This window comes from Kogia breviceps, chromosome 5 (assembly GCF_026419965.1).
Source record: "Kogia breviceps isolate mKogBre1 chromosome 5, mKogBre1 haplotype 1, whole genome shotgun sequence".
NCBI lineage: Eukaryota > Metazoa > Chordata > Mammalia > Artiodactyla > Physeteridae > Kogia > Kogia breviceps.
In genome coordinates this window covers 13281979-13309521 of record NC_081314.1, presented here as the reverse complement: position 1 = coordinate 13309521, position 27543 = coordinate 13281979, and the positions used below count along the sequence as shown (strand labels likewise).

The 27543-nt window shown below is 50.4% G+C and overlaps 1 protein-coding gene across 14 annotated transcripts in view; it reads left to right on the top strand.

Annotated features, from left to right (window-relative positions):
• The window catches only part of PXYLP1 (2-phosphoxylose phosphatase 1), a 66845-nt gene extending 39585 nt beyond the window's left edge, over positions 1-27260 (top strand). For all 14 annotated transcript variants that reach the window (XM_059063823.2, XM_067033640.1, XM_059063826.2 and 11 more), the window contains 4 exons: positions 11941-12099; positions 13449-13575; positions 21621-21760; positions 24900-27260. In XM_059063823.2, the coding sequence (XP_058919806.1) occupies positions 11941-12099; positions 13449-13575; positions 21621-21760; positions 24900-25837 (1364 nt within the window). In that variant the 3' untranslated portion in view covers positions 25838-27260. The remainder of the gene's footprint in view (positions 1-11940; positions 12100-13448; positions 13576-21620; positions 21761-24899) is intronic.
• Positions 27261-27543: the final 283 nt, after the last annotated feature.

The window sequence follows — 27543 nt, the reverse complement described above, 5'->3', positions numbered from 1 at the left end:
TGAATACCACTCTGCCACTTAGCAGCTGTGTGCCCTCGGCAGGTGTGGCCTCCTGGAGCCTCTATTCCGTCTTCTGTAAAATGGAGTTCGTTGTTGCTACTTTGAAACATTGGTGTGAGAACGGAGATTTTGTGGGAAAACCCTTGGCTCGGGGAAGCACAGTCAATGTAAACAGTAGAGTCCTGTCATGATATGTCATCACCAGAATCCAGGGCTCTTGGTGTCCCAAAGGCTGCTTCAGCGACTTGTGGAGAGAGCTTTTGAAACAGTATAGCATGCATTTCTTTCTTTTTGATCAGAGTTCATTGGCCATGATAGGAGTCAGTCTACACTGGGCGCCTGTATCTTGGGCAGGGCCCTGGTTGACCAGAGCAGGTTTCTAAGGGCGGTGTCCATGATGGACTGGAAACGCAGATCTCCAGGTAGAAGAGGGGAGGGTTAACCTGCCAAAGTGAAAGCCAGAGTGAAGGCTGTCTTCGATACCTGAAGAGCCCTATCTCTACCCAGTATCCGCAAGAGCAGTTAGACCAGCTCTGTGTGGCCTGGTGGCCAGGGAGACGCATTTTAGTTAAGCATCAAGTGAAGCTTCCTGAATGTCATCGTCAGGCGGAGGTGGAGCGGGCTGTGTCCCTGGAGCATCGCTCTATGAAGAGCAGGACAGTAGGCAGGTCCCTGGACCTGATCCCATTTAAAAGATCTTCAGACTCTGAGGTTTGGGGAATTTTATCTTTCCTTGTTGATCCAGTGCCGTGAGTTTGCATAGCTTTGTCCTTCAGTAAACATGCCACCGTGTGCCGGGCCAGGGCTGGGCGTTTCATCTCCTAGGAGCCACAGGAGCTCTCTGTCTGGTGGAGGAGAATCCCAAGCAGATACTCGGAACGCAGTGTACCGTATGCTAGGACAGGAAAGAGGCATGGGAAAGAACGTGGACTCCAGAGCCAGACTGCCTGGGTCGAGTCCCTGTCCCGCCACTTACCAGCTATGTGAGGTCAGGCACGTTACCGACCCTCGCCGTGCCTCAGTTTCCTCATCTGAAAAATGGGGATAATGAGAGTTCCTGTTTTATTGGGTTGGTAAAGGATATTTATAACACGCCTAGAACAGTTCCTGGCACATAATAATCACTCTGTGCCTGTTTGTTGAATAAAATGAACGAGAGATGACTCGTGACAGGGTGACATGGGTCGGTGAAGGACAAGAAGCCGATCCAGCGTAGGAGGTCAGGCAAGACTCACTCCCAGAGTAGGTGACATCCGAGCTTCAGCCTTGGGGGATGAGTTGGACTTGTCCAGAGAGGAAGACGGGAAGGGCATTCCTGGCAGATGGAGGTGGGTGTGCAAAGGCAGGGCAGGAGGGAGCAGGACCCGGTCAGTCACCGGTGTGCAGCCGTGAAGGTAGACAAAGGCCCAGGCCACCTCCATCACCATGTTATAGCCTGAAAGTCTGGGGAGCCACTGAAGCAGGGAAGACAGCATATCGTTAGATTTGTCTGGGGAAGGCCACAGTCTGGTACAGTGTTTTCCAAAGAGTGGTCTCCTGAGCGCCTTGATCAGAGTAGCCCCGGACGTCTGTTAAAATGCATGTTCCAAAAACCAAAAAAGAGCACATTTGTGCCCCTCCCCATAGAACCAGAACTGTGGGAGTAGAACTCCCTGGGGGTCCTAATGTACACAAAATTCGGGTGCTGCCCATTCAGAGGCCGGTGGGAGGCTGATACTGAGAGACAACTCGGAGCCACCTTCCTCCTGCAGTTAAAGGCTGGGAGTGGCTCCGATGACGGTGTTGACCCGGAAAGGAAGGAGCAAAGCTGAGAGCGTCAGGTGATTCTGTGGACTTCCAGCTGAACGATCGGGCGGTGCAGCGGGACTGGGGTGAAGAAAGAGAAGGGGAGGCTCTGCCACGCCGTTTACAGCTCAGGCGGTTCAGTGGATGCCGCCTTCGCTCACGCGTCCGCGCAGCCGCTCACCCAGACGGCCCCTCCACCTGGCTTCAGGTGTGCCGAAGGCCGAAGGAGGTACCCGGCGCACATTCTGGGAGGTCGACCATGTGGAGCTGTTGGTTCTGGATGAGGAGGCCCGGGGAGAGGGCTCTGAGCATGCAGAGAGGCAGGACAAGCCCAGGCAGCTGGGTGGGAGCAGAGCAGGCGAAGAGCTGGGGCCTCAGCTGCTGCTCTTCGAGGTCGGCTCTTGGCATTTGCAGCTCCAGCTCCTCGTGGCCCCCCCCGAAGGGCCGTGGCCTATGGTGGCGGGGATTTTGCTGAGGCACAAACGCACATAATCTATAGCTGTGAGTGGGCACCTTGGGCTGGTCCTGCGTCCTGCCCTGCAAAGCCGCGGGGCTTTGTCATTCTCTCTTCTCTGTCCTGTGTACATTTTATGGAGGAAAGCATGTGTCTGGGTGATGTGTGTCAATTTGGGGATTCATGAAGATCTTAATACGTTTTGGTGGCAAAGGTTTGGGGATGCAGCCCTTAGGATGTCAAGGCTCTAATGTACTGTGTATTTAAAAAACACAGTAAGGTTCCTGCTGGGTTTTTATTTTGGCGAGTCGAAGTCCAAAAAACGAGAAATTTAAAATGAGGGCTTGCATTGTTAACCTAAGGGTTCATAGGCTCTAAATAAATTCTTTATTTAGTATTTTTAAAATTAATCTTGATCCTTTTCTTGAAGATGTATTTTCTTTGATTTCTGAGAGTTTTAATGTTGCTTTTTCTTTGAATGTTTCATGCCCAGCTACCATATAGAGTTAAATATCTTTGCGTAGGAAAAATTCTGTAGGTAAATGACAAAATTAAGTCTGACAAATCAGCTTTTTTATCATAACGTCTTAAGCTCATGTCATAGTTATTATTGGAGGAGGTGAGAGTATCATGTACCACGCAGGCCCTTCCACGAACTAAAATTGGGGCACGTTTATGTCCGTGGGTTCTTCTAGTTTTCTTCCAGGGTGGGGACATTGTTTCTGTCTCTGTCTCTGTCTCTCTCTCTCTCTCTTTTTTTCTTTCTCCCCCCCACCTTCCCCTTCTCTCCCTCACCCTCCCTCTCTCCCTCCCTTCCTTTCTTCCTTCTTTCCTTCCCTCCTCCCTTGTTTCTGATCTTAGAGAATTTCTCCTAAGAATAGATGGAGGACAGAGATGTATGCTCAAAGACGTTTATTGCATCACTGCTTATAATAGGAAAAAGGGGTAGACAACTAAAGTGTCCAACAGGAAACACTGCTGCATCCCTTATACCGTGTTTACATAGACCTGTCTATATTGACTTGGAAGGTTGTCCAAATATATCTACTAAAAGGACATGTGGTACTTTTGTGTGTGTGTGTGTGTGTGTGTGTGTGTGTGTGTGTGTGTGTGTTTGTGTAGTCAGCAATATTGATAAGAAGGGCACTCTCCCATTTTAGAGGAGAGGAAACTATCCAGGCTAGTTAGTAAAACTAGGAAGTGTCAGTAAAATGAGTCAGTGAATTCAGGAGAACATGTGCCAATCGCCAAGACTGTATGAGGAGAGAGACAAAGTAGGAAAGGAAGCTGCAGGATGTTGACATTGGAGTGCCCCCTGAGTGGAGCTGAGCCAGGGATGCAGTGGGAGTCTGCCCAGGTAGAGTTTGCCCTGATCAGCTTGGACCCCACTCCTGTTGTCTTGGCAACGGGGCTCCAAGCTGATGACGTTAAACAAACAAAAAAAAACTTGAAGTGAGGCAAGTGGTAATCAGAGACAGAGCCCTGGGATCTTGATAGCGTCCCACCAGGGGGAAGGGGGTTGGAGGGGGAGGTTTTTGAGACTGATCAGCAGTGAGGTCTTGGGGGACAGAATCTGAACCCCAAGGAAGAAGGTGAAGTCAGGAATGCACACAGAGAGAGCTCTGGAACAGTCTCACCATCCTTCCTACCCGTGTGGCCCCAGCACACGATGCCTCACTGGGGCCCAGCAGAGCCAGGCCGCCCGGAGTGGGAGGGACAGGGAGTTCGCCACAATGCGGGACCCTCTCTGAATTAACTGTTTTGGGCTCCAGCATCACCTCTTGCCCTCCCTGTCTCCCTCCCTCTTTCTTCTGTATCATCTGAGGGGCTGGACCCCACTGGCCAGGGGGTTTGCCTCTTGGGGAACCTGGAACCCCGCTCTGCTTCTCCCCTGTCTCAGGTATCTAGCAGAGACTGAGATGGCCAGTCCTGCACAGCGTCCAGATACCTGAGGCCCCCTTCCCCCGCACCGTGTGTGGTCTCTCACTGAGGCGGCCTCCCCAAGGCTCTCCCACCCACCTGACCGCGCTTCCTTTTGACCCTTTTCACAGAAGCAGATGACCAGCCTTGACCCACCTTTCTGAGCCCTTGGTTTGGTGGCCTCAGTGGGGTGTAGACCTTTGAGACACAGAAAACTTTTTGCTCTTGGGGAAGGGAGAACAGTGTTCTTGGGTCATAGTGACCCCGTCACCATTCCCAGCGGAGCAGGGACAGGAGCACAGTCTCACCTCTGGCAGGACACCCAGCCACACACACACTGCAGCATTCACTGTGGGTTCTCTGGGTGGGGAGACTATGCGTGACTCACTTCTTTTTATACTTTGGTATCGATGGCTGTTTTAGGATGAACACGTGTTTATATGAATTGTAAAGATCCCTTTTCATTTTGTAAAAATTAAAAAAAAAATCTCTTCTCGAGGGTGTTGAAATTGGAAACCTATTTCCAGGTACACTGAGTTCTTAGCCTGAGTTCACGGACATCTGCCTTGTCTCACATGGTTTCAGGGGTGCTGTGAACCCCCAGAAATCAAATTTAAAAGTAAGTGTATGCAGTCCTTTTTCAAGGGTGACGATCAGTAGCTCTTGTCAGATTCTCAGAGGTAAGGTAGAGGGGATCCCGGCCCCTGAGATGGTTAAGGATGTCTGAGGTTCTTTTCATAGCTCTTTTAGGGGACCTGTCTTGAAAGTCTCTCCGATTTCTAGTCTCTGTCATGATTTGGAGTCGTTGGTGTTTGCAGCATCTACCCAAGGGACCCGGTTAGGTCAAGGCCAGTTACCAGTGGTCCCATAGAAGTGTGAGGTCTCCTGGCTCCTCCAAGAGTCCTCAGCTGGGCTCAGGCTCAGGTCACAGTGGGTTTCCTGCCCCTGCACTCTGGCCGTCCTGTGGACTTGGGTCTCAGTTGTCAGCAGGGGGTCAGGCAGGGAGGAGATAAGAGCTTGCCCACAGCCTAGGACAGGAACTGAGTCCTCAACTGCATGAAGCCCACCCTGTCGTGGGCTCTGGTGGTGTAGTTCTGGTTTTTATTTGAGAATTACGCACAGTTTTATATTCAGTGCAGGCTGGAGACAGGGCATTGAAGACGCCTTAGTGGATAGAGGAACACAAAGGGAATTGTGGGAATTAACCTGTCAGAGCAAATCATTATTCTTTGGCAGGCCAGTGAAGGAGAGAATTCAAGAACCTTTTGGACTCTTGGGAGGAAGAAATCGGAGACATCAGGTGACAGGACTAGGGGTGTTTAACTTACGAGGAAGAGGTGACTCTAGTCCCCTAGGGAAGTGAGCAGCCCGGGGCCGAGGTCCCAACAAGCGTGAGGCAGGCTGTGGAGCTAGGAAGGTGAAAAGCAGGCGCTGGGGCCACACGTCAGCCCCACCAGGTTCTTTGCCGGCGCAGTCAGTGGTGAGACCTCTGGGGCAGCTGAGCGCAGAGCCGCGGAGACAGAGGTCAGCCAATACTTGCCCACCTGCCCTGGGATATACCTGTGGATCCCTGACACCTGTCTGCAACCTGCCAGGGTGTCTGTGTAATCAGAGGAAGAGCTGACAACTGAACTACAGCAGGATTACTAAACAACGAAGGCAGGGAGGGCAGGAGGTGCGGGTTCTGAGGTCACCTGACTCCCTGTAAAACTGACTCTTCCACATGGAGAAGCTCTTCTCTCTCCTGGAAAGGGCCCTTATTGGCACAGTGGGCTAGTTGCCAGGTCCCATCCCTGGGGCCGTCAGGATAGCAAGGGGAGGGTCCTGGAGGAGGGGCATGGCCGCGCCCACCACAGCACAGGATTGGCATAGGAGAGGAGCCACCCACAGAAGGGAAGGAGGGGCGGTGCTCTGACCCAGGCGTGGGCCCTTCCTGTAAAGGCCTGCATACTGCGGGTTCTTCAGGCTAGAGCTGCTGGGAGAAGGCCAGGAAGCAGGTGGATTCTTGTCCTCTGTCCTGGGCCAGAGCCCCCATATGGAGTGAAGAGCTGGAGGCCGTGGGCCACCGGCTTAGTGCCCTGGAGGAGAGGCACTGGCCTGTCTTCGTGAAAGTCAGAGTGACCCCCAGGGAATGAGCTGCCTGCACACACCTGGCTGTAACGTGACCTGCTGACTGTGTGCATCTCTGGGCGTCTGGAAGTAACTAAGGGGGCCTGAGGCCCGAGGCCAGACAGGAAGGAGCTCTCTGCCTAGCGGCCTGTGCTAAGTCATGATCTGACCCTGACCCTGGACTCTTTGTTTCTCTCCTTTCCTCTCTTCCGTGGGGCCATCAGTAGAATAAATAAAAATTAAAAGAAGCAGGTCATCATTGGATGAAACATCTCTCTTCAGACATGTTCATAGCATTGGCTGCTGAGCAGAGACTCGCTGATAGGCCGTATTTCACCCGAGGCTCTTCTTGAGTACTCTCGTGGTACTTCCCAGTATCTCCTTTATATCCGAGTCCTTCCTGTATTCTTGCACCTGTAGCCCCAAACCAACGACCAGGGTGTGCAGGGGCACCATGACTGAGGGCATTTCCCTCTAAGGACCGTATGCCCTTCTGCCCCCTTCTTCTTATTTAATATCTTAACACCCTCCCCAACTGGATTGTAAGCTCCTGCAGAAGGGCAGAGACCTTAGTCTTTTATTCTCTGAAGAATTCCCAACAGGTGCTCCATAAATGTTGGATGGCTGGATGGGAGAAGCATAAACACCTGGCCTGGCAGGTCAGCAGGCCTGGCTTACAGGCTGTGGAACCCCAGGCCAATCAATCCCTTGACCCGCCTCTGCCTGAGGTCCATTGCCTGGCTGGGGGTTGCTCTTCCTAGGATGAAGTCCAAGGCTGGAAAAAGCAGTGTGGGCCAGTTGGCTCGAATTCTAGTCACAGCTACAGGGATGTCTGCTAATGAGGCACATGGACCCATCCTCTGTACGTTGGGGAGGGTGCGGGTGAGACGGGGAGGGCCGACGTGAAACAGCACCTGGTTGTTTTACTCTGTGGTTCTGAGAAGTTTGCTAGTTGCCTTTACGAGTGAGGGGGCCCAAGGAACTGCTTTAGAGGTCACGTTGTCTGCCATTATTTGACACTGAGACCTCGTTTGGCATCTTTTTATACAAGAAGGTTTATGGATGTGACGACAGGATGAAAATGACTGTCGGTGAGGTGAGCAGGTAAAGCAGACATAAATGGTAGAGACTCGTATCCAGGGGGTGGCTTATGCAGTGCTCTCTTCTGCTGGGAAATCACACCACAAAGAAACTGCGTGCCCATTGGTGCTGAGTTAATTATCAATTAAAGGCGCCTCCTGTTCTGTAATTCATGTTGGCCACAGTGATACTGTGGCCCCAGGGCACTCATCTAGGTTCATGGGGTTTTTACATCTAACACGATGAAACTTGTTATCCTTCCATCTCTTTGCCCGCCCGCTGTCCCTTCTGAGGCTCCCACAGTCCTTTTTTCTTCTGAGCTGCTGTCGTCTGCGTGAGATCAGCAGAGTCCCTAATAGTCCTGAGGGCATCGGAGGAGCTGGGGAGGCCTGCCAGGAGAAGCAGTATCCCTGCAGCGCTAGGCCCCAGGTGTGGAATCCGCTCCCCGGCCCCCCCGAGTCTGCCCTGCAGCCCCCTTTGAGATGAACAAGGCAAGCCCAGGACTCCTAATGGGCAAGTCGGGCAGCAGCCAGGGCAGAGGTGCCTCCAGGCCAGGTCTGCTCCTTTGCAGCCGACCTTTCCCCGGATCCCTGCACGTCAGCCCTGGTGGGACCAACTGGACCGGGCTTCAGAGGTATCTAGATCCAGCCTGCTGCCTCTTGTCTGCTGTGTTTGTCCTCCCTCATCCTCCTCTCCTCTTCCCCGTGTTGCCAGCTTCATTTCTGCCTTTCAGTCCCAGCTTGGGTGTCTTGTCGAGGGAACCTGCTTGGACAATCCCTACCCACCGGGCTGGTCAGGTGACTGCTTTCCCTTAGTGTTCCCACATGAGGATTCAAGAAGGTATTTCACCAGAAGCATGGAGCACAGTGCCTGGCTCAGGGCAGACCTTTAATTCAACAAGTATTTATGGAGGGCCTTCCCTGTGCTGGTTGCTGGGGGAATATAAACTTGAAAGAGACATAGTTCTGGCCCTCTGGACATTTGGGTTGGCGAGTTGATAAACTGTGGACACCTCTGCTTACATGTACTGTAGTGTGAGCTAGGAGGGCAGCAAGAACCAGGTGGGCTCATAGAAGGGGGATGTCCAAACTACTTGGGGATTCGGGGTGGGCTTCCTGGAGGAGGTGACCCCTGGGATGAGTTATGGAGTTGGCCAGATCTGGGAAACAGAGGTTGGGGTGAGGTTAGAGGCATAAGCAAGAGAAGGGAAACATCCTGAAAAGCATCCTACCAAGGTAGGGGAGGGGGCGCAGCGAGATGGAGCTGGGGAGACATCTCACCCCGTGGCCTCTATGGATCAGAACTTCCCCTGATTGTCTGGTATCTGGAGGACCCTTCAAAGGACCCTACATGGACTGACTCTGTGTCCTGGTGACTCAGGAAGGTGCGAAACAGTGGAAGGTAATCTCAACAGCTAGTGGGCGAGGTTGACAGGCCCAGATGCCAGAGGAAGCAGCAGATAAAAACTTTCTGGATGGAAGGTTTCTTTACCTGTGACTTTCAAACCATTGCTTCCTTGAGTTGTGGGTGGTTCCTATCTTAGTCTGTTGGGCTGCTAAATAAAAATACCATAAACTGGCTGGAAGGGCACTAATCCCATTCGTGAGGTCTCCACCCTCTTTACCATATCACTCCCAAAGGCCTCACCTCCAAATACCATCACCTTGGCAGTTAGGATTCAACAGGTGAATCTAGGGGGACATAAACATTCAGCTTATAGCAGTTCCCAGGCGGCAGCGCCAACAAGCCTAACCTCGTGTGCTCTCAGATAAGCCAGCAAACTGTGGGGACGCTGGGATGTTCAGGGACCCATGCCCCTCTGTCCCTGTGTCACTCATATTATCGTGTCTCCTTAGCTACGCTTTTCCCTGGGCCAGACTCAAAGGGAGTGTGCCCACAGGCATGGCCAAGGGGCCAGAACCTGGTGCCACTTTATAGCAGAGCAGAGTAAAGGATTGAGGGGTGCCGCACAGCCGGAAGGTCTGCGTCATTGGCCTACTGCCTTAGGACGTGTACTTTTCATCATTCTCTTGATCTGGCACAAATCCTCCCATGGTAAGTGACCTCTGGACACTGGAGCTATGAACTAGCAGTCCTGGGGCCTTCTAGCTGTTAGGAAGAAAGTGGCTCTAGGACCAATCAAAGGGCTAACTTGAGTTGGTGAAGGGCCAACTCTAGCTCTGTGGTTGTTTTATCATAAGTAATGAACGAAAATATGCTTATTGAAAAAAAAGTATATCTAGACATTATAGAAATATGCATATATTTCTATACCTATAGAATATACGTAACATATGCGTATTGTTAATCCATATCTACATATGTACGTGCGTGGATTTGTAAACCAATATAGACAGTTACAGAAAAACAAGTGAAAATACTTCACACCCCATTCTACCCATTCCCCAAAGGCATTGTGATGGATGTCCTTGTAGACATTTTTCTGTTCATTTACATAATAAGAGTGCCTGTATATTCATATGTTTATGGTTAATTTTTTTCTTTCCACAAAAAGGCTTATATAAATATCCAGTGACTTGGTTTATTCACTTCATTTATCTTTGATTCTTTTCCATTCTTTTTAACTGTGGCAGAATATTCCACTGTGGATGTAACAACGTTCTGTTCTGCTGATGAAAGATACTTCAATCATTTCCCCTTTTTTGTTGTTGTTATAAACAACGCTGCAGTGAATCTCTTTGGCCATATGTCTTGGTGATGGGAATTGATATCTTTGTCGAATAGATTCCAAGAGGTAGAAGGTGGGGTCACGGATAAAAGCACATGTAACATTTTAGTGGCAACTGCCAAATACTCCTTTCGAAAAGTCCTTCCAGTTTCCTCTCTCACTTGCAGTATATGGAAATGTATGTTTCACACCCTTGCCAGTACTGGTATTATTGTTAAAATGTGAATTTTTAGTCTGGTGAGGTGGGGGTGAATCATATCCTATTGTTTTATTTTGTATTTCTTTAAGTATGTATAATGTTGAACATCTTTTCATGTGTTTATTGCCACTGGTATTTATTTTTCTTTAATTAGCCTGCTTATATCCTTTATTGATTTTTCAATTGTAGGAGAGCTGTGCACTTTGGATATTGATAATTTGTAAAATATATTGCAAATATTTTCCTCTCAGTGGACTGCTTATCTTTTACTTTTGTTTATAACATCTGTTTGCCAAAGGGAAGTTTTAAATATTTACAGAAGAATTTGTGGGAGTAGCTAGGGAATTTAAGTGGATTTAGACTGGTGACTGGGCCCTGTTTTAACTGTTGTTCGAATGTATGCATATATATTATGTGATGATTAATAAGCCTTTTAGAAGTTAAATGATTCTTGGGCACACCTGTTTCTGTGTATTTCCTCAGTTGGCGATGCCAAAAATCCAACTATTATTTTGTAGGGAGTTCCAAATTGGGAACTCTTAGAAAGACTGGGGACCACTGGCCCAGAAGATGGACTCACATCTGCTTATAGATAATTGATAAAGTGTATGAACCAGGACTCATTTCGTTGAAAGTAACAGAAACCCAACTCAAACTAGCTGAGATAAGAAGACGACTTTCTCGACTTACAGAACTGATGGACACTTTGACCACATCTGGACCCAGGGGCTCAAAGGGTGGATGTCCTCAGGTCTTCCTTCCTCTTTCTGATAACTCTCTTTATTCGTTGGTCTGGCTTATCTCTACTTAACCTCATTTTCTTCCACTGCAGAGGCTGCCCATGAGCAACAGATGGCTGGGGTAGCCCCAGGTTTCCATTCTTAGAGATCAGCGTCCAGGGGAAAAGGAGCCCCTTTCCCCGTGTCTGTAGTGTACCTCTCTCAAGGAGGCAGGACGATGTGATGGACAGTTCACCCGAACCACATGCGGGGAAGGAGTGGTTCACCAACAGAAAGAGTGGTAGATGGACAGACAGAGCAGACTGCAGGGCCCAGCCGTGATATCCAGCAGACAGTGCGGGAGAAGGCGGTCCGGAGGCAGAGGAGTGAGCTTGAGATGGCTTTCCATCCACCATGTACACCTGGGGCAGCTGCCTCCACCTCCCCTTGGATCCCTGGCTCTCTGCCCTGTAAAATGGTCTCTTGAGGATTAATGAGCGGATGCCTGTGCTTGGGCTCAAAGTGCAAAGCAGATGATATTAAATGAGATACATCAGACACCTGTCTAGCACTTTGTAGGCACTCAGTAGGTGATGGTTTTCCTCCTTAGTATTTACCAGAATTCGGAGGGTGTTCAGAACGAAGTAATCGGGTTGCATGAAGTTAGTGTGTAAGTTCTTCCTTCACCACCATGGGTGAGGCCCCCTCTCTCTGGGGGGCCCACCTGGTGTTGCATAGATGATTATTGATAAGGAAAGGATAATGGCATTGAGAGAAAGAGGCAGGGCTTGGAGGGGGCCCAAGAAACAGTTGAAGCTGACTTTTTGCTACACTGAAGTCCAGCCTAATTCTGAGGGAGTCGATAGTTACGGTGAAAATCCAGCTGCCCTGTGGGCCCGTCTAGCTGGCCTGTGTACCCTACCCCCTACCCCCCGCCCCCCTCCCAGGACCATGTGTGTCGTGACCTGCTTTGCTTTCTCTGCAGTCCACCTGATCCCAGTGTCGGCAGCTAAGAATGGAGTGACTGGCAAGAATCGAAAGAGGATCATGCCTGACCCGGTGACGGAGCCCCCCGTGACGGACCCCGTGTACGAAGCCCTTTTGTACTGCAACGTTCCACGTGTGGCCGAGCGCAGCATGGAAGGTAGGCCTGGCTGCGCTGCCCAACGTGGTACCACCTTCAACCAGCGTCTAAGGAGCTAGACGGCTAGGGCCCAAATCTTGCAGTTGCCACTAGGCTGTGTCCTTGAATGAGTTTCTGGGTCTTAGTTTCCTTGTCTGTAAAATGGGCATAACTTGCAGTCCCTACTCACAGCGCTGCTGGGAGGATTAAGTGACCTCTGAGCAGCACGAGGCTGGTGAGTAGCCCTCCACAAATGTTTGCCATCATCCTGATTATCAGTGAGACAGCAGTGGGATGGAAAGGTGGCCTTGGCTGGCCCTAGGGTGTCATCCTCAGCCAACTCCTTTCCCGGGCGGGCTCTCTCTGGGCTTAGGGCCTCCACAGCATGCCCTGCTGGTGTCTTGAAGTGAAAGTGTAGGAAAATATGATTTCTATGTTGAGTTTTGCTTTTTTGAAAGTGTGTCCAAGAATGATGTTGAATATTTATCGGTTTGTGCCCTGCTGTGTTTTACGAGAGGGAGATTTAAAGCAGAAGTCATTGTCTCCGATACTTCTGTGGGCCTCCCCTAGTCTGTGGATGTGCGTGAGGCTACACGAATAGTCTTTTTTTTTGCTTTACAATGTTGTGTTAGTTTCTGCTGCATAACAAAGTGAATCCGCTATATGTATACACATATCCCCATATCCCCTCCCTCTTGTGTCTCCCTCCCCGCCTCCCTATCCCACCCCTCTAGGTGGTCACAAAGCACCGAGCTGATCTCCCTGTGCTATGCGGCTGCTTCCCACTAGCTATCTGTTTTACATTTGGTAGCGTATATATGTCCATGCCGCTCTCTCACTTCGTCCCAGCTTACCCTTCCCCCTCCCCATGTCCTCAAGTCCATTCTCTACGTCTGCATCTTTATTCCTGTCCTGCCCCTACGTTCTTCATGACCATTTTTTTTTTTTTAGATTCCATATATATGTGTTAGCATAAGGTATTTGTTTTTCCTTCTGACTTACTTCACTCTGTATGACAGACTCCAGGTCCATCCACCTCACTACAAATAGCTCAGTTTCGTTCCTTTTTATGGCTGAGTAGTATTCCATTGTATATACGTGCCACGTCTTCTTTATCCATTACATGAATAGTCTGGCCCACGTTTCACTGGAGGTCAGGTGGCCCCCGCCACACCCCAGAGCCTCCCCGTGACTTCCAGGGGGCTGGGGCGTAACCAGCCCTCTCACGTTCCTCTGCCCTGTGAGGCTAGTCAGAGGCCTCCCACCCAGCACAGCACCCTTCCACCAGGGTCACCCCTCCCCTCTTCCGTGAGGTCAAAGGGATGGACGTCTCCTGGGTGATAACCAGACAGTGTGCTTCTCTCTCGCAGGTCACGCTCCGCATCATTTTAAGCTGGTCTCAGTGCATGTGTTCATTCGACACGGGGACAGGTACCCACTGTATGTCATTCCCAAAACGAAGCGCCCAGAAATTGACTGCACTCTGGTGGCTAACAGGTAAATTGCAGTTTTCCTAAAATTCATTTTCAAGAGTCTGTTGCCTCTGTTGAAATCAAAAGGCTGACTGGAGAATTACAGAATCGGGGAGTGGCCTACACTTGTCCCGTGAGTACTGTTTGCCAGGAGTCTGACCTTCAGAACAGTCCGGCAGGTGAATCCCATTTCACAGTTGAGAGGACAGAGGCCCAGAGAGGTGAGAACACCTGTGTAAGGACACACAGCGGATAAACTTGAGATTTGAGCCCAGGCCAGCCTGCTCTCTGCAGTCTCCCACCTGCTATTCTTCAGTTTGAGAAACAAATGGGACGGGGTGCAGTGAGCACTGGGTTAGGAGTCCTCGGACCCTGGCGTGGCCGTTCCATTGAGGGGAGCAGGTAAGTCCCTTAGGCTCTCTGAGCCTCAGCCTTCTGTCTCTAAAATGGGGGTGACGCTGCTGACCGGACAGGGATGGGGTCATGAGGAGGAGGATGCACGTCGCCAGTTGCAAAGCCACAACCGGAAGACGTTTACTTCAACCTTTCCTTTCTTCACAGCCGTAGAGACAGCCTGCCCTTGGTTGAGAGCCCTTACGATGAAAAATACTTGAAAAGAGAGTGGAAACTGTGCATGTGGACATGGCATGGCTCTAAAATGAGAGGCACAGTTAGCAATAAAGGGATGGGCCAGGCCTCAGCAAATGTGTCAAGGGACACGTAACCTCGCAAGCAGAATTTACCGAACGAGGAGAGGAGGCGGGGGAAGTGCCCGGCGGGGATGACGTTCTTTTGATGGAATGCCTTGGGGGCCAGCCTGCGCCGGGCAGCGCCAGCCTGGTGGAACCGTGGATTGCCTCCCTGCAGCCAGGGCTGTCCCTCCGCAGTGGACTGCAGGGTGGACCCGTGATTCCAGGTTCACCCTTCGCATCTCAGCCTTCTTATTGTCTAATATCCAGGGGGAGGTTAAGTGAACCATTTTATGTAAAAACATCATAAAATACCATGTGACTCCAGGCTTTCAGTTCCTGCTGGAGGCCCCGAACCTCGCAGCCTACGGGGTTTATGTCTCCTTTCCTGTGTTCAGCAAGTACGGATGCATGTCCTTATGTCCCATGGGCTGGGAAACACCCTGGATGGAGTCCAGCCCGTGTCAGAGCACCGGGCAGTCCCTGGCTCTCTTCCTCGTCTCTAGTCCCCTGTGCTGCTGGCCTTTCTGCTGGGACCCTCGGCCCCTGCCAACCACTGCCTGCCAGCCCCTCACCCTTTAGGCCTTTGCACCTGCCGTCTGGCTTGCTGGCCCCCTTCCAAAGCTCCTTCAAGGCCCCCTGAGATGGTACGCCTTCTAGGAGACCTCCCCCAGTGCGTCAGCAGGGATTCTCTGCTTGTGTCAGGCACCGCCACTGCCTCACTCAACCTGCAAAAGGGGGACGTAGGGAAGAATCGCAGAACAAAATACTTAACGACCAGACCTTACCTGGCTCCGGACTAGGCAAGGGTGGAGGCCACTTGGTGTGCTGGGTATCAGCCCTTTAGTTTCTGGGCTAGAGCATCCAGGGTAGCGGGAGGACACAGGGAGGGCAGCTTGGGGGAGTGGCTTTGCTCCTTCGGGCGCAGCAGAGTGTCAGTGTGTTAATAACTGGCACAGTCCTGCCGTCGAACAGGACTCTGAACAGCCCAGGGACAGGCGGGCCACTAGGCCGCTGAGCTGGCCGGACCCAGAGCAGCCTCAGGGGCTTTGTGGGAGGAACCACGCTTCAGCCGGCAGCTCGCGGCTTCTGCCCTCCCCTTTCCCTGGCTGGGCTCCAGGTTCCCAGGCGTGAGAATGGGTCTGCCCCCAGGCCAGTCAGCTGTTGCTGGAGAGGTCCCCGAGCGCCGCGAGGCCTCTGAGGGCCGCCTGGCTGTCCGCAGGGAAGGGGCCGGTGGGCAGGGCCGCCGGGCGGCGTGCAGGCCTGCAGTGGGTGTGCTGGCGCTCTCCGCGACTTGTCCTCCCAGCATCGCTGTCTGCGCTCTGCCCGCACCACCGGCCCCTCAGGGCACTGGGTCTTACTCCTTCCGTATCGTGGTGCCCTGCCCGAGCCTGGCATGTAATAGTTGTTGGACTGGGTTGGTTGCAGAATGAATTCAGGAGCCCAGTGAGAGTCATAGGTCATCATTGCCTGTCATGTATCTATGGTAGGAGATTTGAGTCTTGACCATGGAACCCTCTGAGACCAGTGTCACCGGTTTGATGTAGGGCATATCCCTTCGCCTCTCTGAGCCCCTCGGTATTCTGTCCGAGAGCACGCGGATAGTAATACGGTAAGTCCCCTGCATACAGACAAGTTCCGTTCTGAGAGTGCGTTGTTCGTAAAAGTCCGACAGTTAGCCGAGGTACCCGACTTTCACAGATGACACCAGACACGTGAACTAACTTTACGTGATCGGACATGCGAACGTACGTTCGCATCTTTGCAAGCTTTGAAGGTGCGTATGTAGGGGACTTACCGTGCCTCCCTAAAACATCCTCGTGAAGTCTACTAAGGTGATGGAGTAAAGTGCTCAGCCTGGTCCCCACTGAGAGCTTGAGAAATGGTGTTTCGTTTACCAAAGCAGCCTGGAATCTCCCAGGCCCGGCCTCTTTTCCCCTCTGAGAGGTCATGGTCACGGGGCCAGGTCGGGTCCCAGGGTCCCTCGTCCTGCCACAGCCCTGACGGGGCCACTCCTGGAGCTGCCACCTGAGAGGTGCAGTTCCTGGGGACCAGCTGCCCCAGCTGCCTCTGCCTCATCTCCCCTGGCCTTGGTCTTTTGGTCTCGTTCTATTTCATACAAATGCATTCTGTATTTTTAGGAGCTATTTTCAGTCCTTTATAGCAAGTGGGTGGAGTATGCCTGTTTAATCAGTTAATGGCATTTAATGAATTTCATCTTTTATAACAACAAAAGTTGACTCGTCATTATAAACACACATTCAGTGTAAGAGTGAGCAGGGCTCCCGGCTAAGGGGACCCACTCTGGGCCTCTGAATCCCCTGGGACTGTGGGATCTGGGTCCCCAGCTGTGCCCGCTGCCTTCCCAGGTGCCAGTTGGGCTTCACCAATTATTAATTTTTATGGCCTCCTCAAAGGCGGGGCGTCCTGAGCTGTGCCCATTACTCCCGCCTGGTGAAGGACACGGTCTGGGCCGGCGGCGGGCAGGCAGCTGAATCAGCAGGAGCCGGACACCCCAGTGTTTCCCTCCACAAGGACACCTTCCACGGCTCTCAGGGTCTCTGTAGTGGAAGCTGCCTCTTCGTGAGTAGTCGTGGGGCTCAAGAACATTGTCTGGCTGGGAGGTAGAGGTTGACTTGAGCGTTTAGCATGTGGATGGCAGCCGAAGCTGTGGACTTGAACGGTATCACATACAGAGCCTGTGGAATGAGGTAAGGGCCAAAACCAGAGCCCTGTGAGAGCGCCAGCCAGTTACAGCACAGAGAGAAAGGAGGGTCCCACGAGGAGATGCAGAAGTTGCAACAGGAAGGAGGCAGGAGAGTGATGTTATGAGAGCTGAGGAAGCAGAGTTTCAGGAAGAGGGGGTGGGTGATAATCACATCAAACAGAGCAAAAAGGTCCAGAAAGCTAAAGACTGAGAAAAGTATACTAAGTTTATCTTTTTAGAATTTCATTTCATTAATAATATAAAATAATAAATTCTTTAATTAGCATAAATTGTAAAAATCCGTGCTATGAACTTATTATGGTTTCTAGCCATATAAGCTTTTTTGAATTGTGTTTTCTGGTAACAGTGTCACTGGTCTTATACCTCTTCTCTGTTTGTCTTAATGATCTGTACAGAACTCAGCTAACACACAATAACTTCTTACAGGTGTGTAGATGAGCCTTGGGGTTCCATGTATGCTTTGTGGCATAAATAGGTGTGAAAATGCATATAAAAATATAAACAAGGCCTCAGAAGTGAATGGTTTGAAGGCTTAAGATGGTAGCACTGCTGGTTCTTTCCATTTTCAATATGAAAATAGATTCCCAATGAGAATGCAGTAACACATACAGGGTTTTTCCTGAAGAAAAATTCATCATCACAGATACAATCATTTCTGTGTTGGTCAGGGTAAGGCTAGGCTGCAATGCTGTTATAATAAAGAGAACCAAGGGGGAATTCCCTGGTGGTCCAGTGGTTAGGACTCGGCGTTTTCACTGCCGTGGGCCTGGATTCAATCCCTGGTCCGTGAACCATAAGCCACGTGGTGCGCCCAAAAAATAAAAAAGAGAACCAAGAATGCGTTGCCTTAGATAATAGAAGTTTATCTCTTGCATGAAGCTCTGAGATGAGTGTTCCAGGTTGTATAACTTGGCTTTACCTGGTCATTCAGCGCCCTAGGTTCCTTCCAGTTTATTGCTCCCACCGTGGCCTAGGCATGCCTACGTGACTGAACCTGGGTTGCTGCAGTGCCTGAATAACGGCCAGAAGGAAGGAGGAGAGTGTGAAGGGGGCATGCCCGTGATCTGAAAGCCTAAACGCAGATTGGCATACCTCCTTCCATTCCACTGGAGAATACTTAGTCGCGTGGCTCTACCTGACCACTAAGACTTCAGAAATGGGCTCTAACCAAGTTCCCAAGAAGAGGGGACTAGATTTTAGCATATAGATTTTAGTATATAGTTGTTCAAGAAAAACCAGAGCCAGAGAACAGATAAAGTAGTAAAAACAGATCTTATTCAGGAGTTAATGCAGAAGGGTAGAACTGGACTCAGTTCCAAACACAGCACGGACGAGTGGGGTTTTATAGCCAAGGAGCAGGGTGTGGGTCAGTGGATGGGGAATTACTCTGAGGAGACATCAGGGCTCAGGGGGTTCTAAGGCTAAACTCACTCCACAGGATTCTTGCTGAAGGCAGACCAGGCTGATCAGATACCACCGGGGGTGAGGAATTGGATCATGTATCAAGGATCATGTATCAAGGGTGATCAGATATCAAAAGTGGGAGATTCTGGCTAAGCAGACTTAGCAGGATTTTTGCTGAAAATGTGCAATGCAAAGACAGATATAAATCCAAAGACCACGAAAGTCCAGAGGTCAAGGCTTGGTTGGGAAGAGGGTTCGGAGGAGACTAAAATTTGGTCAAAGAGAGTCCGTTACAAGTAACAGTCTCACTCACAACAGCCTTTATTTTTAATATTTCCATCAAAATCTGGATACTTTAATAAACACTATGGGAACTTGCCATATTCGTTGCTACAGATTAAGAAGGCTTGGGGGGCTTCCCTGGTGGCGCAGTGGTTGAGAGTCCGCCTGCCCATGCAGGGGACGCGGGTTCGTGCCCCGGTCCGGGAAGATCCCACATGCCGTGGAGCGGCCGGGCCCGTGAGCCATGGCCGCTGAGCCTGCGCGTCCGGAGCCTGTGCTCCGCAACGGGAGAGGCCACAACAGGGAGAGGCCCGCGTACCGCAAAAAAAAAAGAAGGCTTGGACTTTTCTTGAAGCATGGAAGGTTGGGGCACTTCCCAGTTGAAATCATTTCCGTGTGCTTCTGAGGTATTTACCATGTGCTGGGTGCCCTCTCCGCTGCAGGGATGGAGCAGTAGACGCGGTTACGCAGGCACTAATCTCGGGTGGCTTTGGCTGTGGCAGCTTGAAGTGGGAATCTCAGTTGCCTGACCAGGGATCGAACCCAGGCCACAGTGCTGCCCTGGCTCTTGTCTGCTTTGAAGAAAGAATTCAGCAAAGAGACAAAAAGTAGTGAGGCAAGTAAAGTGTTTATTAGGAGAGAAGAGACGTGCAGAGAAAGCATGGGTGCGCTCAGAGAGAGAGAGAGAGCCGTGGGCTTTTGGGGTGGGTTAAGTCACTTATATGGAGGCAGTTCTGGGTTCCCAATCATCTTGCTTTGTCTGGCATTGAGTCCATATCTGGTCTGGCTCAGGGCCCTACCCTGAGTGCACGTGCATCTTTTAGCCAAGATGGACTCAGGCGCTAGGTTCCCTGAGAAGTTGACAGAACATATTATGGTCTAGCACCCCCTCCCCTGAGGATCCTTTCTGCGCATGAGTAGCTTGGGGGTCTCCTTGACCTCAAGAATGAGAAATATGTGGTCTCTTTATCTTTTATCCAAGCAGGACTCAGCTCCTCCTTGCTCCCGCCATTATCTTTATCTTGGAGTATCTGTCCACAGGGGACAGATTCTAGCCGCTCAGGCTGGAGCCCATCTATCTCCTGCCTCAGGATCTGGTCATTCAGATCCAGGACAGGCCCAGGGACTCAGGTTACCTGGTCCTCTTCCTGATTAAAAGTCTTCTGTTATTTTCTTCCGTAGGTGAAGTTTTTCTTCCACGAATCGTCATCTTTCCATATCAAAAACAAGTTTCCATGAATACAGTTAGATATTAAAGCATCATTAAGGAGTCAGATTCTCTGAAAACTTTCAGTAGTGAAATTTCATTTCTAAAACTGGTAGCAAAGCTTTTCTTAGATTCTCAAACATCACCAGCCTGAAATAATGGCCTGGAGCAGAATATTTGACTCCTGTTGACAAATAGCCTTTGTTCATGTGGATTTGTTTTGGCAGCCTCATTATCAGTCCGGACATTTTATTTCACAGTTTGCAAATATTTATGTGTTTTAGCCTCAGGGAAAATAACACATTCTCTGTTTTTATGGAAAGACATAATGCCCTATAGCAATCCAGGGTGATTTATTAGACTATATACTGTATGTCAGGATTAGCATTCTCTAATTTTAAAACATATTTCTGGAATGGATTTTTTTTTTAGCTTTTTGTCTTTGAAAGGTAAACCCATTTTGGCAGCCATTGTAAAAGGGTTGCCAAAGTTAATTAGGCTTTCAGACAGCGGGGGTCTGCCATTAAACAATTTATCTTTGCTTCTTTTCGTGCTGATTTAGTTTAGTTGGGAACTACTCTATCTGTCCACCTCTGTTCAGCTGGAAATGTAGAAACGTTCATAGGCCATTTCATTATTTAAAGAAAAGGTGTGTATACTCATAGGTCATCTCATTATTCAGAGAAAATGTGTATATATTCATGGGTCATTTCATTATTCAGGAAAATTGTGTATTAGTGACTAGAACAATAAATCTTGATTTACCGTGTGTACTTCACGGCAGAAATATAATGTCAGATCTCATAAATGACCTGGTGTGGTTTTTTTTTTTTTCAGTATTCAACCCCACCCCACATGCAATGAGGTACCATATGTGCAAAATGCATAGTGAGCTGTAGAGATCTGGGTTATCTTAATCAGTTAATTTTCTTCACAGGAGATTTTCCGGAGGTCACATAAGTTAAGGATTAAGGGTTACCCCAGTGAAGGTCAGGATGCATTTTCTATGAGGAAGAGGCAGCACGTGGAAAGTCTTGGAAGCATGAAAGAACAGGTGTGCAGGGCCCACAGAAGGCAGATGCTGTGCGTGGCCAGAGCACAGCATTAGGGAGCCCTGCGCCCCAAAGTGAGGCAGGGCCAGAGTAGACTGACGGCTGTGCGTGGCTTCTTGGGAAGGTGGCACCGTGGAAGAGCAGTGACAGTCGGGGTTGCCTTCTACGTCGACCTCACTGGCTGTGGAGGAGGCAAGATGAGACTGCAGGCAGGCCAAGGAGGAGCCCATGCCATCCAGACAACAGCTGACTGAGGCAGACCCTGCTCAGGGATGCAGGGATACAGGAGAGAGGGGCAGAGAAGCCCAGGAGGGCACATGTGCAGGGCGCAGGGGAGGGAGAAATCGAAGAGGACCTGCAGCCTTGGCTTGGCTGCCTCAGGTCGGGGTGGTTGGTGGCCTCCTGGAGGGGGAGGTGGGAGTGGGGTGGCCTGGGGAACCGGGTAGATGAGGTCAGCACTGACTCCCACGGTGCTGACATTGATGGGCGCTTCGGTGGAGGGCGGGGGCTCGGGCTGGCCTCATGGAGTGGGGATTTTATGGGTAGGTGGCAGCGGGCAGGTAATCGGTAATCGTGAAACTGGAATGTACTATTATTGTGGGTGAGAAGGGGCTTGGCTCACTTGGGATCCTGCTTGCTGAGGCTGAAATCGTCACGGACGGTTTTGGAGCACGCTAACCACGAACTCTCTCTGTGTTGCCTCTTTAGGAAACCGTATCACCCTAAACTGGAGGCTTTCGTGAGTCACATGTCCAAAGGATCCGGAGCCTCTTTCGAAAGCCCCTTGCACTCCCTGCCTCTGTACCCCAGTCACCAGCTGTGTGAGATGGGAGAGCTCACGCAGACAGGTATGTGGCGCTGCCCCTCCCCTCCTCAGTCTCCCCCACCTGCTCCTGTATTTGGGGGACGGGTGTACCGGGGCCTCCTGGCAAAGATGCTGTGGGCGCAGGGGTGAGTAGGACCAGCACCTCAAGCAGCTGTGTGTCCAGCGAGGTATCTGACTCAAACAGGTGATTTCTAAATATTAAAAATAACCTTTTTTCTTATTACTAAAACCATATATGTTCATGGAAGAGAAAGCAGGAAAGGCAGTTAAGCAAAAGGAAGAAAATCTAAAGCACTCATAATCCCACCAAAGAAATTAATAATCTTTCTTCCAGTGTTTATATCTGCACGCACTTGTGGGTGCGCGCACGCACACACACACACACACACACACACACACACACTCTCATTCTCACAGGTGGTATTTCCTAAACACTGTTTTGTAACCTACTTTTTCATTTAACAATATATTGAGATCATCTTTCCCTATCAATAAACGTTCATCAACAACGTCATTGCAAGTAATAGAAACCAACTCAAGTGGAAAAAGGACATTTATTATAAAGATTCAGGGTGACTCACAGACTCTTAAGGGCAAGATTATGACCGGACCTCCAGAGACTGGTACCAGCAATAAAGAAGCTGTCTGTCCCTCCCTCTGTGGTTTTGCTGTGTGTCTGTCAACAGAGACAGTCCTAGCCACATGTAGAGATGCATTTACATGTTCAAGTTCCTGAGGGAATCTCATGGGGTCCTTGAGGGGTCAGTGTCTGTCAGCTGGCTAGGAAGTCAGGGTAATTGCATCGAGCCCCTATTCATTCTAACCTTTCTTCTCCAGTGACCTATGATCATCGTCGTCTCCTAAATTAGTATCACCCTGGAAATCATTTTTGCGGTTGTTTGCTCCTATTCCCTCGTTCTCTTTTAGTGGTCACTTTTACCTTCTCTTTGAAATGTCACACGTCGCTGTTAGAACCACCATTTGTAAGTGGCACACTTGGGCACCCCACAGGGGCTGTGTAAGGTGCGGCTGATCATCAGTGCCCACTCTGTCCCAGGGGCTTTGGCAGCTGCCGCACGGAGGGGAGCGGGGGTGGCTGGGTGACTGAGATGCTGTCCAAAAGGAACCTGCAGCTGCAGTGGTGCAGCGCATGGAGACCCCTGAGGGTCGCAGGCTCTTACAGAATAGACACGGGTTTGGGCGTAGACAGACCTGTGAAACGGGGCTCATAACGTCTTCCCGACAGCGCTGGAGGCAAGCTGCAGTAGGCAGCATGTGTAAAGCGCCCAGCACAGGGCTAGCATATGCTAGGCTCCACGTGTGCAGCTGATGCCTTAGCGGCCCAGCGGCCTGTGCAAACAGGAGGGAATGATTACTTGGACCTCTGGGGAGCGGTGGGGGAGGAGGGAGACAGAGAAGGTGGTACTGGAGCCAGGATGAGGATTTCACTGGGAAGAGAAAGGGAAGGGCGTGAACAGAGTCACGAAGATGCAGGTTGCGTTTGGAGAGAAGGAGAAGCCCCGAATGGGTAGTGTTTCTGCAGGAACATGTAGGGAGGAGGTGATGTGAGCAGGGACTGAGAGTACAAGGTTGGGCCGGGACAGGGGCTGGAGTTCTGCTCGTCCATGATTCAACTGTGAATGGCTTGGGCCTCGGTTTCCTCATCTGTAAAATAAGGCAAAGGGGGATCATACTAATATGCCTTCTTTGCTGGGTTTTTGTGAGGATTAAAGGAGAAAGGTTGGCCCACGTATAGCCTCAGAATACAGGGTAGGCCCAGAGGGGAACGGGGGCAGACTCAGATTCTGGATGTTTGTCACTCATGGCTGGTCCCCTTATGCGGGCCATTTGGAAATGCGAAGACCTGCCCCAGCCCAGATCTCTCAGGGAATTCTGCTGTCAGTACTCGTCATTCAAAGTAGGACCTAGACATCCTTTTTTTGTTTTCCTGGGCCAACACCGTTCCCTCTGTCTCACGCATTTCAGCCTGAAGTTGTCTCATCTTGGTGGTGGGGCTTTTCAAATCATTTGGGCATCCGAATAAGTGGCCTTACTGGTTGTAGGGCCTTCCTGTGGTTGACGCTCTCAGAGAATGCAGATCTTGCACTGAAATTCCATCCCGTTGGCTGCAGGGTGAGCTTGCTTTTATCTTGGACTACCTTCTCCTGCTTGAAGATAAGACTTTTGCAGTTTTTTCCTTTTTTTTTTTTTTTTTTTTCAAGATACTATACTGTGGTATAGTTCCTGTGTGTAGTTTGAAACTATAACAACTAAAGGGTAAACTTAAAATTCATGCTCCTACCCACGTTCCACCTCCCCCCCCCATTTCTGTGCCCACATCATCCCCAGGTAACCATTGTGCATCCTTGCAAAATTTTTCTATGCGAAACACAGGCAGCTGCCAATACGCGTTCTTATTTTCCCCTCATTTTTATTTAAAAGCAGCATAATAAACATACTGTTCTGCAGTTTGCTTTTTTTCCCCCCAAATATTCTGAGTATCTGGGAGATCATTCCAGATCCATACAGAGACAGTGTCCTTGCTGATGAGCAGGTAAAGCCCTAGCAGGATTGGGCAGAATGTACCCAGAAGGTGAGCAGAGAGCCTTCAGCTGGGAGAGTAGGGAGGATGGTGTGAAGGAGGGAACGTCCCCAAAGTGAGGGGACCAGGCAGCCAGCAAGGGACTTGTTCTCCTTGCCTGACAGATTTCCATGAACTCCCCGGGCACACTGAGGCATGATTTGTCCCAGGGCAGGAGGGAGAAAGCTCTCCTTAGGCCCCTGCCAGTTACCTCCTAGACGTCCACCAGTGCGATGGTTCCTACCCTCTGAGCCCCTCCAGTCGCAACCCTCCTCCAGGGGAGGGACCAGTCAAAAGGAAGGGATCAAGGCAGATAAATGGTCCTTGTGCTTCCCAGAAAGGCGTGGGTCCAGAGGACAGGGCCCCACCCTGCTCGTCCCTTTGTGGATGAGCCTGAGGGGCTCCCTTTGCACCCCCAAGCCCGTTCTCGGGGCTCCCACGCGCTAGGGGCCAGGCTCGAGGGTGTCATCGTCCGCCGTCTAAAGCATATGCCAGAGCTGGACGGGCCTCGACTCCTCGTGCTGTTCCTTTTGCTAAGCTGGTAGTCAGGCGGCAAGCGTGTGGCACTCTTGTGTTTCAGGGGTTGTGCAGCATCTGCAAAATGGCCAGCTGCTGAGGGACATCTATCTGAAGAGACACAAACTCCTGCCCAGTGACTGGTCCACAAAGCAGCTTCGCTTGGAGACCACTGGCAAAAGCCGGACGCTGCAGAGTGGGCTGGCTCTGCTGTATGGCTTTCTCCCGGATTTTGACTGGAAGAAGATTTATTTCCGGCACCAGCCCAGCGCCCTGTTCTGCTCGGGGAACTGCTATTGCCCGCTGAGGAACCAGTACCTGGAAAAGGAGCAGCGTCGGCAGTACCTGTTGCGTTTGAAAAACACGCAGCTGGAGAGGACCTACGAGGAGATGGCCAGGCTCGTGGACACCTCCAGCAAGCAGCTCCGGGCCGCCAACCCCATAGACGCCATGCTCTGCCTCCTCTGCCACAACGTCAGCTTCCCCTGCACCAGGAACGGCTGTGTTAACATGGAGCACTTCAAGGTGATCAAGAGGCATCAGATAGAGGACGAGAGAGAGAGGCAGGAGAAGAAACTGTATCTGGGGTACGCGCTCCTGGGCGCCCACCCCATCCTGAACCAGACCGTGGGCCGCATGCGGCGTGCGGCGGAGGGCCGGAAGGAAGAGCTCTTTGCTCTCTCCTCTGCGCACGACGTCACCCTGGCCCCGATTCTCAGTGCCTTGGGCCTTACAGAAGCCAGGTTCCCGAGGTTCGCGGCCAGGTTGATCTTTGAGCTCTGGCAAGACAGAGAGAAGCCCGGCGAGCACTCCGTCCGGATTCTCTACGACGGTGTCGATGTCACGTTCCACACCTCGTTCTGCCAGGATCACCACAAGCGGTCTCCCAAGCCCATGTGCCCCCTCGAAAACTTCGTCCGCTTTGTCAAAAGGGACATGTTCGTGGCCCTGGGTAGTGGTAGCACTAATTATTATGATGCGTGTCACAGGGAAGGACCCTAAAAGGTACGTGGTGCGGCGCTGACAGAATCTATGCCCATACGGAGGGATGGGAAAGGTCCGCTTCCAGCTCTTTTGGTTGCTAAGGGTACAAGGTGATTTTTAAAGGCCGGAAATCATGCTTGGGGGCCACGTAGATTTAGGGTTGAACAGCGGATATGTGGCTGTAATTGGGTACTTGAGTCACTTGGTACACGATGGCCAGTTCACAGAGAAAGGAAGGTACTTTATCATAGGCAGACTTTGCTTAGGATGCCAGAATAATGCTTCAGTACCCAAAGCTGCCAATCCACATATGTGTTCTTTTGATCCGCCTTGGTACTGTATGATGGAACCAGCCAACCTCAGCCAAAAGTTTCTTAATCTGGGACAGTCTTACCTTGTCCTTGTTCAGTGAACAATTTCCTGAAGTGATTTATCTAAAGTAGGGGTAGGCAAACTTTTTCCGTAAAGGGCCAACTAGTAAATATTGTCGACGTTTAAGGCCACATATAGCGTCTGTCACGGCTACTCGATGCTGCTCTTGTAACTTGAAAGCAGCCACGGACAGCACGTGAATGAACAAGCATGGCTGTGTTCAGAGGCCGCACACGACGGGCAGTGGGCCAGGTGTGGCCCGAGGGCTGTGGTTTGCTGACCCCTGTTCTAAAAGCTAGGCACTACTACGATTGCACTTTCAGCACTTTGCGAGAGAACCAGTTGAATGCCCGGAATTACTCAGTGGTGCCTCCAGGAACTTCTGCTAGAAACACAGGATCTGGTCTGTATCCGACATCGTAACAAAACTTGAGGGGAAATAAACATTGAATCAAAATGAATCATAGACAATTTATTAGAATAATACTTGATGTTCATGGTGACTCTGGTATAAGATAGTGCTGAGTCTGTCTTAAGTACTTGTCTGCTGTAGTCTATTTGCTGTACATGCTGAAATTTTTGTATTCCATTTAGTATTTTTATAGTCTAGGAAAATATTTTCTAAGGCCACTTTTAGATGTGCTCTGATTCCTATGAAATATTCAATTTACTCTATCTGCTTGGGGGTTAGAAGGGAGCCAGAAGCTGAATTCAGGCACTTTCTTCCAATGAAACTAATCATGGCTCATTGCCTTCGAAAAGCAGTAGAATTGGATCGATTTTTAAACCATTTTCGTGTTTCAAATGGTAAATTCGAATTGAGTTTTAAGTAAGTTTTGGGAAGAACTTTGTTACTAGATTGTTCAATAATCTTTGTAAGGTATTTTATATATTAGAAGCGATTACAGTTAAACCTGTGACTTCTGACTAAAATGGTGCTAGTTCTGTGCGAAGAAATATAAAGTGAGATCCCCCAGTGTCGCTGGTATATTCCAGCCTTTTCTCTTTGTTTTTCGTCCAGTGTTGCATTTGAGTACATCCGTTTCTATTAATAAATTTTTGAAGATTACTCGTTCACGCAGCTCACGGTTTGTACCTGTAAGTCACTCTAGTTCCTTTCACGTGAGTTCATATGTTTTTTTCATTTACCTTTTAAAAAAACAAATAAAAACATTTTAAATCAGAAAGCTCTACGGCAGGGGTCTCCAACCCCCAGGCCACAGACCACAGCCTGTTAGGAACGGGGCGGCACAGCAGGAGGTGAGCGGCGGGGGGGGGGGGGGGGGGGGGGAGCGCTCGCTCGCGTTACCGCCTGAACCATCCCCCATCCCCCCCCCACCCTGTCCGTGGAA